At 49.4% G+C, this 18,810-nt stretch overlaps 2 protein-coding genes across 7 annotated transcripts; both read left to right on the forward strand.

The window, feature by feature from the left end:
• Positions 1–3,653: 3,653 nt before the first annotated feature.
• Positions 3,654–16,615, forward strand: DCAF11 (DDB1 and CUL4 associated factor 11). 5 transcript variants are annotated; one of them, XM_054992527.1, is made up of 15 exons: positions 3,654–3,804; positions 5,524–5,788; positions 7,490–7,617; positions 8,167–8,288; positions 9,612–9,676; positions 9,779–9,879; positions 11,181–11,327; positions 11,444–11,498; positions 11,579–11,647; positions 12,102–12,159; positions 12,951–13,136; positions 13,554–13,707; positions 13,796–13,948; positions 14,525–14,631; positions 14,957–16,615. In XM_054992527.1, the coding sequence occupies exons 2-15, from the start codon at positions 5,634–5,636 to the stop codon at positions 15,086–15,088; spliced, it is 1,632 nt and encodes a 543-aa protein (XP_054848502.1). In that variant the 5' UTR covers positions 3,654–3,804; positions 5,524–5,633; the 3' UTR covers positions 15,089–16,615. The 5 variants fall into 5 exon arrangements, with proteins under 5 accessions (XP_054848502.1, XP_054848504.1, XP_054848503.1 ...); XM_054992529.1 differs by having other exon boundaries at positions 5,538–5,788; XM_054992528.1 differs by lacking the exon at positions 3,654–3,804 and adding an exon at positions 4,337–4,416 and having other exon boundaries at positions 5,538–5,788.
• Positions 15,813–18,526, forward strand: FITM1 (fat storage inducing transmembrane protein 1). 2 transcript variants are annotated; one of them, XM_054992533.1, is made up of 2 exons: positions 15,813–15,964; positions 17,819–18,526. In XM_054992533.1, the coding sequence occupies exons 1-2, from the start codon at positions 15,813–15,815 to the stop codon at positions 18,435–18,437; spliced, it is 771 nt and encodes a 256-aa protein (XP_054848508.1). In that variant the 3' UTR covers positions 18,438–18,526. The 2 variants fall into 2 exon arrangements, with proteins under 2 accessions (XP_054848508.1, XP_054848507.1); XM_054992532.1 differs by lacking the exon at positions 15,813–15,964 and adding an exon at positions 16,701–17,127.
• The last annotated feature ends 284 nt before the right edge of the window (positions 18,527–18,810 follow it).

Consider the following 18,810-nt stretch of genomic DNA (forward strand, 5'->3'; position numbering starts at 1 on the left):
CAAGGATCCAAGACATAGTAGAGATAGGGTGTTTGTTGTGGGGATAATAAGAACATACTTTGTAAACCACTCTGAGTGGGCATTAAGTTGTCCTGAAGGGTGGTATATAAATTGAATGTTGTTAATCCCACTGGGGAGCTGGGGCTGAGAGGTTTACCCAAGTCCGCCTACTGAGCTCATGGCAGTAATGGGATTCAAACCAGTAGAGTGCTGATTTTCCATAAATTCAATTCAGCAAAGTGATTTGCCTGCGCCAATTCTTATCTACAGGAGCGCTTGCCAGGAAATGCTGTCATTTAACCCATTAGGGTGCAGAGTTTGCAGTTTCAAAATCCATTCTGCTTCCTTTTCTATTTTATTTTATTTTATTTTATTTTATTTATGTCATTTATAGTCTGCATTTCTCAGAGACTCAAGGTGGATCACACAGTGTGAGGTTAGTACAACCAATTTCAAAGGCATTTCCATAAACAATGCCATAGGATAAAGAAATGCAAGTTTACAAAATAGTAAAGAGTCCAGTAGCACCTTTAAGACTAACTAACTTTATTGTAGCATAAGCTTTCAAGAACTACAGCTCTCTTCGTCAGATGCATCTGTGGCACACAGCCCTGACCTCCCCTAAATTCTGAGTAGTAAGCAGGGGCCCTCAGAGTCCCTGAGTGATATCTTATGCAACTCTAGATATAGCACAAACATGTATCAGAAAGATGACTATATGTAGATGTAATCATGTTTTATGATTTTTGTCTACACAGCTACACTAAGAGAAGCCCCTTACCCATCTTTCTCTTGTTCTTGCAAGCTAACAAAAGTGCTGACAGTAGAAAATGAAACTGCATTTCTAGAATCTGTGAGAACAAAACAATTAAGATCCAGGCCTGTAGAATCTCAGTTCCCTCATTGGCAACATTGCAAGAGATAGATGGCCATCATCCTGCCATAGATTGGGGCACATTTATCAAAGCCTTTGTTTCAGGAATGTTGGGAAATGTTCTTTGCCCAGCACCTATACCATGTAATGGAATAAATTAACAATGGGTAGTTGTCCTGCTAGTTACATCAAGGATGAGAACAGATCCGGTCTAGTCGTGAAAATGACACACATCTGCCCAATGGATACTTGAACTGGTATCAGAGTTGCCAAAGAAAGAGTGTTTGTTCTTTAAGATGATAAACAACTTTTACAAGTTTTAATTGAGTAAGAGGACAACCCCTAATTATGCTAAACCAATGGAATGATACTAAGTCATATGTACATGTAACTAACTCAACCAATAACTCGCTGAATGTATAATGAACCCAAAGTGATAAAAGTTGATGTAATGTTTCTCAGACCTCTGAAGAACGGTTGGTTTTACTGGGCTTTTATTGCCCTTGTATCCATGGTCTTCCCTCTATTCGAATAAAGTAACTCAGTTTCCTCTCCTCATCGGACTCTATCTGTCTGCTTCTTCTGAATTGGGCCTGAGGCAGAACAGGCCACGAATTTGCGTGGTTCACATCTGACAAAGAGAGCTGTGGTTCTCGAAAGCTTATGCTACAATAAAGTTGGTTAGTCTTAAAGGTGCTACTGGACTCTTTACTATTTCGCAACTACAGACTAACATGGCTAACTCCTCTGGATCTATGACCAAGTTTACAAAGACATAGCATTAGCAAGAATCCAATACAAAGTTGAAGAAATGCTGAAACAGAGCATAAGCAATTCTAGGACTGACATTAGACAACATGAAGCACAGGTAGCTCATAGGTGCATATATTTAAAGCAACGGATAGGATGTAAGGCAACATAGTGGTGAAGTCTATGGTCCTTAATTCTTTAGTGAAGCATCTGAAACTACCTCCCTACAATATAAAACCATTTTGAATAATTTGGCTTTGCAACAGAACTCTATCACCCTGTCTCTTACATTTAAATATAACCCAAAACAAAAAGTCTGTGGGCTAGTGTTTGTACTCTAAGAAATGTTCTACCAAAGAACCTTTTCCCTTTGCACCAGTTTCCCTTTTTTGGGTGCAGGCAGCACAAAAGCTATACATTAGACTGCTTAGGTAAGCTGCTGTTATTGGAGATGAAAATGCACCTTGAAGGCACAAAACCAACACAGCTCTCTCAGGTAGTCTCAGATGTTTCTACAAGTGTTTCTATTCAAGTCATGAGAATAATCCCACTTTACATGGGTCACACCTCATCAGAGGAGAGTAATGAAGATGAATGGAGGCCTTGGGAAGACGTCCTATATGGAAAAGTGGAAAGAAGCAAGTGTGTTTAGCTGGAGAAGATAAGACCGAAGACTGACATTATCGAGCTCTTCAAGTACTTAAAGAGCTGGTTCATGGAAGAGGGCAGAGCCAAGGCTCAATTAACAGGCTTAAGTTTTACAGGATTTTGACTGAACATTGGGAGATGTTTCCTAACCTTGAGGGCACTTTGCCAATGAAATCAGTGACCTAAAATGGTGCTTGGCGCTTCCTTGCTGGAGGCCTTTAGGCAGAGGGTGGCATGGATGTTATAGTTTGGGATATTCTGTATTGAGCAGGGGGCTGAACTAGCTGGTCTCTAAGAGCCAATTCACCAGTCTGCAAGTGACTGAGCAAAGATGTTGAAAAAAATTTAAAAGCTCAGTGGCACCTTGAAGAGTATTTATTCCAGCATGAGCTCGCTTCTTTCAGGGGCAGGGCTCATTTTGAGGGGGAACGTGCAGGAACGCAGTTCCGGTAGTTCTCTAAAGAGGTCACATGTCAGGTGGCCCCGCCCACCTGATTTTGGGCCATTTTGGGCCCGTTTTGGCCTAGATTGGGCCCAAAATGGTCAGGATTGGGCCTAAAACAGCCAGGATTGGTTCCCAAACAGCCAGGATCGGGCCTCTAACGGGTGGTGGATCACTCTCCCGCTCAGCAGTAGCCCAATTCTGACCATTTTGGGCCAATTTTCAGCCCTTTTCTGCCCCTTCTTGCCATTTTGGGCCCAATTTCAGCCCTGAATGGCCAGGATTGGGTCCAAAACAGCCAGGATAGGTGAGGTCAGGGGTGTGTGGCATATGCAAATAAGTTATGCCAATGACATGTGTCTGGTGATGGCAAAGGGCGTGGCACATGCTAATGAGCTATGCTAATGAGTTCCTGCAGCTCTTTTTCTAGGAAATGACCCCTGTTCAGGGGCATCTGACTCACGCAAGCTCATGCTGGAATAAATGTTTTATTGGTTTTAAATTGCTGCAATAGACTAACATGGCTATCCCTCTGGGACAAAAGTGCTTTTAAAGGGAGTGGCCAGCTTGCTTTCCAAGGTTCCAAGCTGGCCAAGTCTCTGGAGGGGGCCTCTGGGCTGTAACACGCCCCCCCCCCCAAGTTAAATCCTCGAAGATGTTTGCTATGCCCTCCCCTACCACCAAATTTGGATTGATCAGAATTACATTTTAACCCAGCCTTATTGTGAAACGCCACATGTACATAACATTGCGCATGCAAACCAAGACAAGAGGGGTGTGTGCAAGCATGCAAGATTCTCGGACAGATAGAGGAGGAATCTGGCTGGAAAACAGCGTTTAATCTGTGGGACAGAGGGGTTTTAAAAAATCATTCTTAGACTTAGCCCTGCTACAGTTTCCAAGAAGTGTGATAGGCAGAGAAGTTGGAAGTCAGTTAATGTGTCCCTCCTGGGTCTGTGTTCGTGCAACAACAGAACTGGTCGAAGTCCAAAGGGTTACTGCTTATCAGAGAATCCACACTGAAGAACAGAGGAAGGCTGCAGACCTGTGCATTTCCTTGGGAAGAGGAACCTCGTTGGGACGTTTCCAAGTAAGCATGCAAAATCTTGCGTTGGAAAAACCCACATTGATTCGGGAATATGTCCTACGGAGTATCATGGGCTTATTTCCTAGTAAAGATAATCGCCTCGGCTGCACTCTTGTAACGTGTGAATGTGTGTTTGGGTGGATACTTGTTCCCAGCGTCCTGAAACCCCGCCTTAGCTACGTCGGTTACTTTGCCGGTATCCAATCAGAAACTTGAAAGCAATTAGTGCCCCTTTCCCCTCTCTGCTTCCTGAAATGTCAATCATTCTTCTCGGAGAGTCCATTTAACTGAGGTTACGCAACTATGTAGGCGTGCACCAAGATAGCTGGAGCCAATCAGAGAGCACCCTTTAGTCAACGGTCCGCCAGTTTGTCCAATCGGTGAGCCGTTAGCCTATTCTCTGACGTGTCGCTGAGCTTGGTAGGTGCAGCCCTGACCGCGCCTCTTGCGAGCGAGGCCAATCCAAAAGTAGAGCCTTTTAAAGCCCCACGTGGGGGGCAGATATGAGTAGCCAATCAAGCAGCAGCCGGCTTGCCCCGCCCTCTTCGCACTCCGGTTAGAAGCGGCTGCGTCCTTTAAGATGTAAACAAGGCCTCGCGCGGGGACCGTTAGAGGGTGAGGAGGGTCTCGCGCTCGGGGAGGAGGGGAGGGAGTAAGAGGAGCGGCTTTTCATTGGCTGGGAGGATGCAACGGGAGGGGGCGAACGAGAGGGGGCTGCTCGGAGAGTGCGTGACGAGCGTTCCGATTGGTGGGCGGAGCGGGCCACTAGGAGAGAACACTGAGGGGGTAGCCAGAGTGTACCTCCAATATGGTGCCTTCTGATTGGCCGAGTCTTGAGCATGGGCCCTTCCCATTGGCTGATAACTAAGAAAGGACTCTAAACTGGTTTAAGAGGATGCTGGGCTCTGGTGGGTAGTCCAGGATGGCGGTGGGAGAGCAGGTTGGCCGTCTGCACCACTGGTGTGTGTGTGTGGGGACATCGAGAAGAGTCCTTCAGTGTTGAATGCTGTGGTGGATGGAGTTGGCTGCATGAAGAAAGTGTATAATGCCTAGCGTTGCCAACTCCTGGTTGGGAAATAACTGGACATGTTGAGGGTGGAGCCTGGGAGGGCAGGGTTTCAGGAGGGGCAAGAGCTCAGCAGTGTATAATGCTAGAGAATCCACACCCATCGAAGCAGCCATTTTCTCCAGGCGAACTGATATCCATCATCTGGAGATCTGTTGTAATTCTGGGAGATCTCCAGGCTCCAGCTGGACTTTGACAACCCTAATAATGCCCCAAGCAGGGTTGTTCTCCGACTTCTGGAAGGCCAAGAGGTTGAGGGCTGTGCTGGGTAGGTGGCTGTGGCTGCTTAAACAATAAGAATAAGAAGAGCTTTGACTGATGCCATAGGGTAGGGAAATATATGGAGATTGTGGGAGTGGAGCTTGGGGGGTGGGGTTTGGGGAGGAGCTAGAGCTCAACAGGTTATAATCCTATAGAGTCCACTGTCCAGAGCTGCCATTTTCTCCAGGGGGACTGACCTGGAGGTTGGCAAGCCTACTAGTAGATCAGTTGGGGTACAAGAAAGAAAAGCATCTTCTCACTTCCTTTGGTTCCTATGCTAAAAGAGATACTGGCTTTGGTTCTACTTCTGGTAAGTAGCTGCGGCTGTGCAAGAAGGGGGCAAGGCTACCACCGCTCACCTTGCCTGATTCAAATTGCTCTGATTAGTGGCTCAGGATTTTCCTTTCAGGAGGGACTTGTTCCCCCAATTGGATTACTGGACAACAGGAGAGAGAGCATCAGGAGCACGGGTACCTAGACCAGGTGGTGGAGAATGCCGTAAGAAATGGGCTCCCGCAGTAGCAGTAACGCTGGCTCAGGCGGTCGGGATCGCCAGGGCAGCTGGTCACAGAGGGACTCGGGGATCCTACGCAGTGAGGAAGAGGACGACGAAGACGAGGATGTGGATCTGGCCCAGGTATTGGCATATCTACTGCGCAGGTAACTCACCCCCCACTTACCCCTTTTCAGTCATTGTGGCTATGGGGATAGTCTCAGGTGGGTAGCTGTGTTGGTCTGCAGTAGAAGCGCAAGATTCCGGTCCAGTAGCACCTTGGTGGCTGGCACATTGCCATTTCAGTGTTGCTAAGGAGCAAGAGTTCTCCCTTGGTGAGACTGCTGGGTGGGAGAACCAGAAGGAAGTTATGTGCGGAACCGCAAAATGGGACATGGAGGGGAATTGGTCACGCCTGTCTGATCCATTAATCTGCATGGAAAGAATTCAGTCCTCCTGGTAACTAGAACCTGATTGTGGTGGTTGGCATGCAGTCTTGTGAGACCCTACTGGAAAATCCAGTCTTGGCTGATTTCCTGCAGTGTTCTTGTCTGATGGAACCAGAATTTTAGAGGTGGGTGGGAGAAGGAGTGAGAGGAGACAGCCCCATATTTCATTGCAATGTGATATATTTAATGACGTGGAGGGCATAATGGAATGTCAATGGCACCATCTGATTAGAAACACAGACTGTTGTAGTATATTCATGCTACAGTCCTCTCTGGGGTGCTGCCTCAGAAACTGATGAAGTTGTTACCAGCTCTTGAGGTCCATGAAGGCTATTTACTTAAAAGTGGAGGAGTGCATGTGTGTGGTTTTTTTTCTGCAGAAGACATGTGATGGCATGCTTTAGGACTACAAAAAAGATATGTTGGGTCATTATTCCAACTGATATTGTACGATTTCTTGATTTAATAAACGAGCTTATTCATATACCAGAATTATAGGACATTACCCATCACAAAGGAAAAAAAGGAACAAGCAGGTGTGAAGGGCAAAGGCAGTGTGTTAATATGTTCTCGGCAGGGTCCAGAAATGGCTGTGTTTAGATGGGCCAGACTACATATTATGATTTAATTTTTTAAGCATTGCATTCTGTTTTGATGTCCTGATTTAACCCATCTCCCTCTACCTTTCCAAAATCTAATATAATATCATAGATAGAAATTGATCCCTGGAACAGCTGTAATCGTGGTAGGGAAAAGGTACTTGATTGGGAACAACTATTGTCAAGGGTGGGGGTGGAGTGTTGCTCGCTTTCTCTTTGGGTCTTACCTTTGATTCTAATCAAGAGTCCCTTGGAGCTGGTTTGGAAAGTTAAAGAAAACCTTTGGAGAACCCATCAATGATTAGTCCTGAAAGACCTCCTGTGCCTCTAACAGTTGTGTAGGAGGGTGAATTGCCTCCTGTGTGGCATTTCCCGTCACTGCGCCCATGTTTCTGATGTCACCTTGGTGTACTGCAGAGCATTCTTGGATGCTGTCTTTTAAAAAAAAACATTTCGCCTACCCTCCTAACTAGGATTTGGGTCATCGCACTTAGACAAAATAGATCTCTGATCATTTGGTCTTTTGACAGAGATGAATAGCCTTAGGGTGCTCCCAGTTCCTATCACTGTATGTAAAAGTAACACGGGAGAGAGTGGATTAAAGGACGCTCTCAAAATTTCTACCAAGGTTGCGTCTTTGTTCTGCGCAAGCCCTTTATGCAGGTACGCACCTACTCTCGTCTGTGCCTGTGCAGGCTCCAATTTAAATTATTCTGTGTCTAATAAAATTCGGGATCAAAGGCTAGCTTAAGGGAAAAGTGAACGGGGCAAAATGGGTCAGTAATCTCTCTAATAGCCTTCTGCTCCCTGCTCCCTCCAGAGGACAGTTTCATCTGATGCAGGGCGGGGGAGCAGCCAGCGTCCAGGTGGTCCATGCGCTCTCCGACTCGGACGACGACAGTGACAATGCATGGGAAGGTCGGCTGGGAGACCAGTACAAACCTGCAGGTACTGGCCAGGACTACTTGTAAGAGAGTGTAAGAGGTTCGGAGTGTTCAGTAGACTGCCGAATGCTTCAGCATCATTAAAATTGTTCCATAAGTAGTCACGGTAAACTGAGGCCAGCAGGGCTTCCTAGGAAGGCGGATGGTTAGAATGGGCTTGTGTGGCCAGCATACAGGCCTGGTTTGTAGAGGGGCATGACTGGAGTGGCTAAGCCTTGTCTTAGCTCAGGGTTATGCAAAGAAAAGAGAGAAAACCTCACGGGAGCACAAGTAAATAGTTATATATAATTGTATATAATTTTCAATTGCAAATTTCTACTAATCTATAATATACTCAAATAGCAAACATTTGTACAGAAGGAAAATTATATACAATTATATATAACTATTTATTTACTTGTGATCCTGTGAGGTTCTCTCTCTTTTCTTTGCATTGCTTGGTACGGGAGCAGCCTTTCCTTGTCTTAGCCCAGGGTTATGCATAATGGCTAGAGCAGAGTCAGCAGGACGGTTGTTCTCCTCTATTCTATCTGCGGTCTTCTCTCTCTTGCAGTGGATTTGACACCAGACACCCGTGGTCTGGAGACCAACGAGATCAAAACCCGCATCCAGTTGGCAACAGGCAGGCTGTGCCCCGGGCGAGCCGACTGCAGTATCCCCAGGCTGCTTTGCCAGGTGCCCTCTTGGCTGCTTTGGGATGGCAACATAAGTCTAGGAGGGAATGGTCTTGCGGTGGCTACGGCCGGTGGGGAAGGCCAGCTTTGGGAGTATGAAGGTGCCAGGCTCTTTTGCGAGGTGGGGGGAACTCTTCTCGAATTCTTGCCTCTCATTTGGAGGTGTCACCTCCTCTCCCCTAGTTCCAAACTGTTCTTTCATGGTCAGTAGAGGCACTAGTTCCCTTGCTGGGTTCCCAAGCTGAGCCCCAGGCTCATGCGCAAGATCATCTGGGCGAGAACTTTCTCCCGTTGACTACGTCGCAGGCTCTCACAGCTGGTATTTTCAAGCTGTTGTCTTGGATATTTTAGGAAATCTTGTATATAGAGGGTTGTTTTAAATGTCCTCTGTTAGTAAGCTGCTGTGGGATAAAAAAATGAGTATCCTGGGCTATCAGATTACAATTCCTTAGTGTATAAAAACAAGCAATTTCTATTCTATGTACACACCCTGTCTTTATGTTAAATTGATTCCTAAGGCAGCTATTTAAAAGGGCTGTTTAACTTGCCAAGTACGTTGCCGTCTTTATGTTCACCTGCGTAACAGCCTGGTGAGGGAGGTCACACATAGGGACCTAAGGCTGAGAATGAGGGATGATGAGACGGTGGCAGAGGAGGGACTTGGAAAGCCATGTCTCCCAGTCCAAGGACAAGTTTCCGTCACCTGCTGGGCCTCTGGGCTACCCTTTTTCTGCTTTATATTTTCCCGACAGCCTTGTGCGGTAGGTTGCATAAATGAAGCTGCCTTATTGAATTCGGTCTCTTCAGTTTAGCTGTGTCTTGCTCTGTCTAGCAGCAGTTCTTTAGGCCTCAGCCCTGACATCCTGGAGACAAGAGGGGCTGCTGTGCTCTACCACTGAGCCAAACCCCCTTCCCCAGCGCGGTGGCGAGAGAATGATGGGGCACTAGGCCAGTGGGTGAGCACCTTAAGACCCAGAGAGCCCTGCCTGTCCCTTAAGAAGAGCCAAGGCAGCAATGAAGCTCTCTCACCTACTGGGGCAAAATGGGAATCATCTTTGTTAAACTGGGCAAATGGGTGGGTGTAACATGAAGTTCAAGAACTGCACCCTTGCCTGCTACTTTTGTATTTTAAAGGAACAGATCTGAGGGTTGCCATTTGGCTACAGGGGTTCTTTCCTTCTCGCTCTTCCAAGGCTCGGTAGCTGGGCCTTGGTTTATTCGAGGTGGTCTTCCAGCATTTTTAGTCAAGGGGTTCAGAATGGATTGTGAGGAGACCGAGATTCAGGAGCCCTGATTAACTTGCTACCTCTTTTGCTCTGTACAGAGGGAGCGTGGCCTTTGCCACAACGGCAGCTTTTCCCCTGGCGAGTGCTCGCGGGTGGTGTCGCAGTGAGTATCTGGCCCTGGAGTGGGAGGGGGTGGGTGGGACTAAAGGGCGTGTGATTGTGGGAAAGGCCTCTCCTACAACTCCCATCTTTGCTCTGCTTCCAGCTTTCTCCCCAACTACTTGACCTTCACAGACTCCTACTCCCAGAAGGCTTTCTGTGGAATCTATTCCCTTGATGGACAGCTGTTTATGTCAGCTTGTCAAGGTGCGTTGGAAATAACTTAAGAGCTCCTAGCTGACATTGGCTTCTGTTTGGTGTTATTGGGGCTATCTCAGTATTCACTTTTCTTGCCACTGTTACTGTAGCTTGGCTTTCTGGCTAGCAGGTGTTCTGGAATGCTATCTACCTGGGCCCCTTTGGACAAGAATACTATCACAAGCTGCACTGTGGGTAGGCCTTGACACAGCTCTCTAAGAGGTGTTGTGCTGATAAATCATTCTTGGACTACTAATAACAATAACAACAATAACATTCGATTTATATACCTCCCTTCAGGGCAACTTAACGCCCACTCAGAGCAGTTTACAAATATGCTGCTATCCCCACAACAATCACCCTGTGAGGCTGTGATTGACCCAAGGTCACCTTTTAAGCAGAGGGGGGAATCAAACCCAGTTTTCCAGATTAGACTCCTGCCACTCTTAACCACTACACCAAACTGGCTCCAAGCAGGATGTGACTTGCTTATCAGAACCAAAATGGTTTTGATTGGGATTGCAGTTCTTGTCCTGGCTTGATTCAGCTGTAGTGGTAGCCATATTTTTCCTGTACACAAATGAGTCTTGGGGATTCTTCAACTCGCCTGCTCCCCCCTTCACTGCAGCCAAGTAATTAGATATTTCTGGGTTTCTGGCAAACCACAGTTTACTGTTGCTTCTGAACTTGCACACTTGTAGTTTGTGCTTCCTTTGCAAATGAGGGATTCTTCCAATATTGGCTTGCAGGCAGAGTACAAACCATAATTCATCAGATCGGCTATGATGGCAAACTGGTTTGCCGTGGAAGCAGAAATCTGTAATGGTGGAAGTTGAGAAATCGTAGGCTCACTAACATAGCAGCAAACTGTGGTTAGCTGTTAATTCTGAACCAAGTCCCTGTCCCCATGGAAAGAACTATACAAAAACTCTTCTTAGTCAGATTATTAAATGAATTTACAAGCATGTTGGCTGTTACAAAACCATTTCTTTCTTATATGCGGTCCCAGTTGCCTTTTGTCTAAGTCAAGACTTCACATTTGGTATATATGCAGACAATCTTTACTGAGTAAGCAGCACCTGGCTTCTGGCTGGACTTTGCAGAATGCTATCTTTGGTTAAGAGTAGACAAACAAACAAGCACCACGTTCACAGAGAGAGACTGTAAAATCGCACAGAGGCAAAGGATTTGGGGAGTTAGGAACCCTACTGTAGGAGAAGGCCGCTGGGATTATTAAGGCGAATGGGCCTGCCTGTTAAAGGATTGTGGTAAGAACTCTCTTTGTTCTTCCTCTTGCTGCCCTCCATCAGACCAGACAATCCGTTTGTACAACTGCTCCTATGGAGCCTTCCGGAAATTCAGGAGCATCAAAGCGCGGGACGTGGGCTGGAGTGTGCTGGATGTCGCCTTTACACCGGACGGGGCTCATTTCCTTTACTCCAGCTGGTCAAACTACAGTGAGTGGGGATGGCATGCAGGAGCGGGGAAAGAGCTGCGGTCTCCTCCCTGGTTAGTCCCTGACCCTGCAGAGGAGCGTTCATTCTCGTTCTCTTTTCTTCTCTCCCCTCTTTAGTTCACATTGGCAACATCTACGGTGAGAGTGACACCCACACAGCACTGGATCTGAGGTAAAGAAACCCACAGATACCAGAGGGGAGAATGAAAGATAATCCCCCGACTGCTTCTCACTCTCTTCTCCTTGCGGTAGGCCTGAAGAACGCCGCTTTGCTGTCTTCTCCCTCACAGTCTCCTCGGATGGACGGGAAGTGCTGGGAGGGTAAGTTGGCCATCTGCCCGGTCACTCCTTCCAACCACCTCTTGACCTGTAGCCTCTGAGCCTCTGTGCTATGACCAAGGAGGTTCCTGTCTTTAAGTTCTTCTGTACTGATTACATAGTGAAGTTTGGTGGTGTTTTCTCACTGAATCTTTGATCAAGGGGATTCCTGATGTATAGCAGGCGTGCCTGCGCTAGCTGAACTGGGTTAGAACAGCTGCCTTGCCTCCCTTGTTTGAGTGGCATTCTCCCTGTGTAGATGTTGCAGTCTGCTTGTTCACCTGCTAATTGCGTTGAACGTGTGACTTTGTTTTCTGGTGTGCCTCACAATGTATTGCCAGTGCTACGTGTGATTGAGTGCTCTTGTACTAGCTGCCTGGGGTAGTTTGGCTAGTTTGGCCTCTTTCCCCGATTCATATCACTTCTTCTACTGAGTCCACTTGGGCTTTTGATCTAGGGCCAATGACGGCTGCGTCTACGTCTTTGATATGGAGCAGAAGAAGCGGACGCTCAAGGTACGTGTGTCTCTATGTCCTGCCCCTTACCCCTCTCTTCTGTTGCCGCTTCCTTTCGGGCTTCTTTAGGCAAGGCACCGCCTCACTCCTGGGCCTCGCTTCTTTCCTGGCCTCTTCTAGAGCTCTGCACCCTTTTCTTGACTGCTACACTTCGCGTGCTCTTTCCCATCTCTGTGAGCACAATTCATTTCTCCAAGTTAGTGCATGTGTGTGCAATTCCACTGTTTCTCTGCATCGTGAGGAACTGAATCATTCAGTTGAACACGATGCTGATTTGCCAGTCAGTTTCTCCCTTCCAGGAGAAGCCAGCTGAAAAAAAAGAAAGGCCAAAGATGTTAACCGGGCATAGATGCAGTAAGATTATCTGCACAGTGGATGGGACTTTGGAGCCCCCAAAAGCCTTCAGTGCCCTTTCTTCTATCCGTTTAGAACATAAATATTCTACTCACCCTACTTCCAAGGATCAGGCTGGGATACATGGTTTCCCCCCCTCCACTTTATCCTCATGACAATCCTCTGAGGTAGTTGGGTGAGAGAGCAGTTAACCCAGAGTCACCCTATGAGCTTTATAGTGTGGTGGTGGTGGGATTCGAACCTGGGTCTTCCAGATCCTACTCGAGTGCTTTAACTACACCACACAGGATCTGTTTGTTCCTCATAACACGTTAAAGGCTCCTGGGCCTGCAGTTCGGGAGTTTTGTGCATGAATGTTTGGCACATAGAGACCATCTGCCAGTCCGCTGGATTAAACGTGCCGTCTCTCCTCCTCCTAAGCCTCCATCTTTCCACAGATTGAGTCCCATGAAGATGATGTGAATGCTGTGGCTTTTGCTGATACCAGTTCCCATATTCTGTTCTCTGGGGGTGATGACGCCATCTGTAAAGTGTGGGACCGGCGCACCATGAGGGAAAGCGAACCCAAGCCCGTGGGGATCCTGGCTGGCCACCGGGATGGCATCACCTTCATAGACAGCAAAGTAAGCTTCTTCCTCGAGGGAGTGGGGTCCAAGGGAAGAAGCCCCTGGGATGCCTCCCTTGGAAGAACCTCCCTGGCAGAAGGTGAAAGAGAGAGCTGCACTGTGCACCTCGAGGCACTGGAGTGCTGTTCAGCAAACTCAAAGGGCACCAGAGGGGCTGCTGGGAGTTACGCTGGTATCTCAGTGGCTCTTTAGGGCCCTGCAAGATACATGGGTGGGGGTCATCACATAGAGGGGGGAAGCATAACGAGCTAAAAATGAAGATTCTTTGAGCTGGAGGGAAACACACGCTCTGGCTTAAATGCCTTGCAAAAGTAAAATGCCTTTGTACTTTAGCTCTGAGACTGTGGAGATGTTGTCTTGGTGTGAGTATCTGCTAAGCAGCCATTTGGCCTCTTCTCCCCTCCCCACCCCCAGGGAGATGCTAGATACCTCATCTCCAACTCCAAGGACCAGACCATTAAGCTTTGGGACATGCGGAAGTTCTCGGGCCGCGAGGGGCTGGAAGCCTCCCGCAAAGCCGTCACCCAGCAAAACTGGGATTACCGCTGGCAGCAGGTGCCCAAGAAAGGTAGGCCCTCTGGAGACATCCCTGAGGAGGAAGGGGCGGAAGGGTGATGCAAGGAGGGGGTTCTTATCATCTTCTCTCCTCCCCTCAGCCCAGCACAAATCAAAGCTTCCGGGTGATAGCTCCCTCATGACGTACCGAGGCCATGGAGTGCTGCACACCCTGATCCGTTGCCGGTTCTCCCCAGCTCACAGCACTGGGCAACAGTACATCTATAGCGGCTGCTCCACTGGCAAGGTGGTGGGTGAGTGTCCTGGGGTGGGAGGCACTGTGGGGTACAGCAGGAGTGGCAGAACCCTGCTAGACCCAACCAATCGTGTGTGTGTGAGTCCTACCATTCTGCGTAAGCTTACAGAACACTTCTTGGGCTGAGTCTTTAGCATCCTGAAAGCTCCCTTGCCCTCTCTTAGCTGCAGAGAGAGCTTTTTAAAATACCCATGTTTTAAAAGAACCCATCCTTTTGCTACAGGGAGCTGTAATGGCTTCTAGAGGAATGTGAGTGAATGGGATTGAGCCATAGAAGTGCACGAGGAGGGGTGGGGAGGTAAATGAGTCAAAGTGGAGAGGGTGGAATTTGTAGGCAGATTCGCACTCGAGGGAAGGACCATTGTTGATTCCTAAGAACTGAGGGGTGGGATTGGGTTTACTTGCTCCGGGAGCCAGAAACGATGGGTAACCATTTGACACGCACCAGCCTCAGGGATGGGTAGAAAGATGAAGCCGCCAAGTTTTGAGCTTGACGGTGGCCGGTAAAGAGGGAGCAGCTTAAAACAGCGGCAGCAGAGTCTGTTGATAAGACCGTCTTCTCTCCCCCCACAAGTATACGACCTCCTGAGCGGCCGTATTGTGACGAGGCTGACCGACCACCGAGCCTGCGTCCGTGACGTCAGCTGGCACCCCTACGAGGAGAAGATTGTCAGCAGCTCGGCAAGTGTTGAGGGGCGGGAGGGAGTGATCAGGGGACCCCCAGCACCAAGGCCTGCGTTGGTGGCAGCGGGGTTCCCCTCCCTTTCTAGGGCTAAGGGCACAGAAACAGCAGTGCCCATCTAGAGCATACAGCCCACTGGGGCCCAAGCGGGTGGGAGTGGGAGCAGCTGCCCCTTGAGCCTTATTTGCCAGAGCCGGGGTAGCAGTTGGGAGTCTGGCTGTCTCTTTGTCTTTCCCCTCTCTCGGGATGAGGCTTGGCTTTAGCAAGCGTAAAAAAAGCCCTCCAGAAATGTTTCACCGTCGCATTCCTTTCTCCCGGCTGCAGTGGGACGGGAACCTCCGGCTGTGGGAATATCGCCAAACAGAATACGACGAAGACGCTCTCAGGGACCCCCAGCGGCTCCCCACCACCAGAGAATTACGCCCCAGATCCTCCTCGAGAGCCTCTAATCAATAGCCCTCCTGTTTTGCTGATCACAGTTCTTCAGTTTTGGACTTGCTGTTTTTTGTGGGGTGGGGGGTGCGGCCAGCAAACTGATCTTGGAGCAGTGAACAAGTGTGCCCCTCTTCGCAGATCACTTGCTGGACAGAGGCAAGCAACCATCAGATAATAGGGAACCTGGTTGGGGGAGGGCAGCAGACGGAGCAGGGCAAATTTAGTTGAGAAGGGGTTTGAACAAAATTGGACGATCAGGTTGTGGAGGGGTGCGCCAGAGTGTGGAAATTACCCCCTCCCCCCAGTCTGATGTTGTTGTAATAGGATAGGGTGGGAAATCATGAGCAGACATGAAATAAGCTGCCCTGCCAGCAGTGGGCTTTCTCTCGGGGCCTCCCTTGCCCTGCATAAAGCCGGGTTGTGCCGGGCTGGAGCCTGGATATCTTTCCATTCCTTGGTGGGTGCCATGTCACGTGTGCGGGAAAGGGACCGTAAGACTGGGAGTTACCCAGGTGGGACAGAGCATTTCAGCAGGGGAGGAGCTTTCCTGTGTTCCCTCTTGTGGTGGCATCTGGTCACAGGTTGAAACGCAACCGTGGGAGCTGGGAATGGTGGGAGTCCTGCTTTTCCCAACAAGGGGATTCTCGTTTTCTCACTTACATACGCAAGAGAAATGGCTTGTGCGGAGTAATTGGATGAATCCCTGAATCGGAGTAAGGGCAGCTTCCTTGGCACATTTCCTCCGATGGGGCTCCCGGCTTGCAGATACTTGACCTTTGGGGGTATTTCTGCCACAGCAGGGACGGCTGAGGACACATGCACACGCTTCTATACAATGGGGTGCAGGAGGGATAAATGCCAGAGTTTCTGGATTGCAGCAAGGGGCCATTTGGGCTGGTGAGTGGCTGTCCTCCCTGAACAGAGCTCACCTGTCTTCCTTTGCACTCCCACCTGTTTCCGTTCTGTCACCCGCCTGTCCTTGCCTTACTTCTGCTCCCAGCACTTCCCCCTACCCTGGTTGCCCTTTTAATTGCCGGCTGGTATCCCTCCCCAAGGAAAATTTTGGTCTTGCACCTTTCTCTTCTTACCTTCTTGCTGTGTGTGGGCTGCAGATACAGCTGGTTTATTTGCAGGTGGAGTGGGGAATTTCTGTCCATTCACCCCCGCTGTGTGTATTAGTTCGGAGGTACATCGGGAAGTTGTCCCCTAATGTCAGTGGCTGGAGTGAAAGCTATTGCCCTACCCCCACTGTGGATATAATGGGGGTGGGATATGGGGAAATCTGAAGGGTACCCCTCTGGTACCCTAAGTTTTTTTTTTAAAAAAAACTTATAGAGATTCTTGTTTTTTAAACTGGGGAAAGACTAGAAAGTCTCTGATTAAGTTCCTGCATCTAAATGGGGAGTTGTTACCTAGGCCCCATGCAAAAGTGGGGCACTCTGGGTGAGAGGTAATGGAGGGGCTGCCCCTCGTCATGGCCCCCTACTTTCCGCCTGAGAGGGTGTCTGTGCAAACTACTGTCTTGTCAATAAAAGTGGTTGAAATTTCTCTTCCAGCTTTGATGTTTTTTGTTTCTGTTGAAGAGTAGAAGGCTAGCTTTTCAACGTGCTCCCCCCCATTTGTTTGCTGCTCCCTCCCTCTCATTTCTCCCTCTCAGCTGTTCATTCCAAACTCAGATATGATCCCGGCAGCTGTTGTTAAGCATCAGCTCTGGGCGACACTTCTCGTTTGATTCCCCCCCCCTTTCCTCCCCAGACTGAGGAGGGGAGGGTCGTCTGGCACCTCTGGACCTGCAGGTGGGCTAATCCGGAGGGCATGGCAGAGGGATCGGGGGTCAGGAAGCCCTCCTCTCTACTGGCCATGGTGGCTGGCTGGGCCCAAGCCCTTTGCCGTGGCTTGGTGTGTTTTTGGAGCAACCAGTATGCCTGGCTGCTGGGGGTGCCGTGCCTTCGTCGGGCTTACCACCTGTGGCTGGCGGCCATTGTCATGTTTGGGCCACTGCTCCAGTTCTACGTGAACCCGCGGGCGATCTTTGCCAACCATCACAACTTCTTTAACATGTGAGTGAGCCAAGCAGGGGCTGCAGGGGTGGGAATAGGGGCCCAGACCCGTCGGAAGGATAGGAGTGCTACAGCCACATGGCCCGATAACGTTCAGGCTCAGCAACTGCTGTTCAGTCTCTGTGATCCAGGCTGGATGAGTACTTGCACAAAAATGGCAGAATATGAATGTGGGGTGTGTGTGTGTGGAGGTTAATTCACTGTCCCTTCCCATCCAGCACCCACCCTCTGCACGTTAAAAACCAATTCTGCAGTCTAGCATGGGATGTCCGTGCAACTGTTTCCATGTGGCTGGAGTTCTGTAAAATGTCCAGTGTTGTGGCGATTTACAGACTGGGGATTTAGTAGTTTAGGGGGAGGGGCTTGTCTCTGAGTAGTAACTTGGGCCTTCCTTCATCATGGGGCTGGGGGAAGGATCCTGTGGGGTTGGGAGGGACCTGCAGTCGATTGCTCGCTGGCCCCATTTTGGGGTTGCCTTGCCCTTCGCTGTTGCCCAGGCTCCCTTTGTTTGAGACGCCTCGGCCTGGTTGCTGCTATAGCATGGACTGTCTTGCATTCTGCTTGCTATGAGTTGGGGCATACTTGGGTGAATAGTACAACAAGGGCTGCTAGTGCCATGGGGCAGGTAAGGGTGTTGTGCTGCTTCTCCGTTGCCCACCTACTGTTCTAACCCCTCTTCCCTTCCTCGCAGCAAGTTTGTCAGGTCTGCCTGGGGCTGGACATGCATTTTCCTGGGGGGCTTCATCCTTCTGGTCGTGTACCTGGCTACCCAGCGGCTCCTGCTCACCCTCCGCCATCTCAGCCGCCTGGCAGTAGGGGCTGGGCTCTGGCTGGGGGCAACAGAGACCTTTCTGCTCATAGAGAACCTCACCGGCTACTGCTTCGACCCTGTGTCTGAGGGCATCTTGGTGAACAACCTTCCGGATAAGTGGACGTGTCTTCACAATGGCCACAAGTGGCATGGATATGATGTGTCAGGCCACACGTTCCTGCTCACTTTCTGTTGCCTCCTCATGGTGGAAGAGACCTCCGTCTTCCGGCGCTATCTGGCCCACGGCCACCCTGCCGGTGTCCCCCTGCGCCTCATCTTTCTCCTCAACGTCCTCCTGCTCGGCCTGTGGAACTTCCTGTTGGCTTGCACTGTTGTGTACCTTTACGAATACAGTCACAAGGTGGTTGGGGCTGCCATCGCGACCCTCTGCTGGTTCCTTACCTACCGGGTCTGGTATCGCTGTGCTTGGTCTCCAGGGAGGCCTGGAGCTGGCCTGTTCCTCAAAGGAGCCCCTGAAGAGGCTAAGAAACGGAACTGAGCACCCTTCGAGAGGGCCGAGGGCTGGAAAAGGGCCTGTAAGAGAATTACCTGTCTTGAGAGAGAAATAAAAACGGGATCTTTGGGGGCTGTGCTGTATCAAGTGTGGTTTATTTGGGTGAGTGGAAACCTTGGGGAGGGGGTATCTAGGAACTGGGGGAGGGATATAGGGTGTGGGGCAGGTTGACCACTGGCCCTTCGCTTGAAACTGCCACAAGGGGGCAAATTTGGATCTGAGTAGCAGGACAGACTGGCTAGGCAGAAGTCCTGCCACTGAAAGCTGCTTCAACCAAAGTCCCTGCACGTAGACACTCCTTGTCGTGCCATGATCTCATGAAAGCTCACACCCTACCACAACTTTTGTTAGTCTTAGA

The sequence above is a fragment of the Eublepharis macularius genome, chromosome 12 (genome assembly GCF_028583425.1).
Source record: "Eublepharis macularius isolate TG4126 chromosome 12, MPM_Emac_v1.0, whole genome shotgun sequence".
Taxonomy (NCBI): Eukaryota; Metazoa; Chordata; class Lepidosauria; order Squamata; family Eublepharidae; genus Eublepharis; species Eublepharis macularius.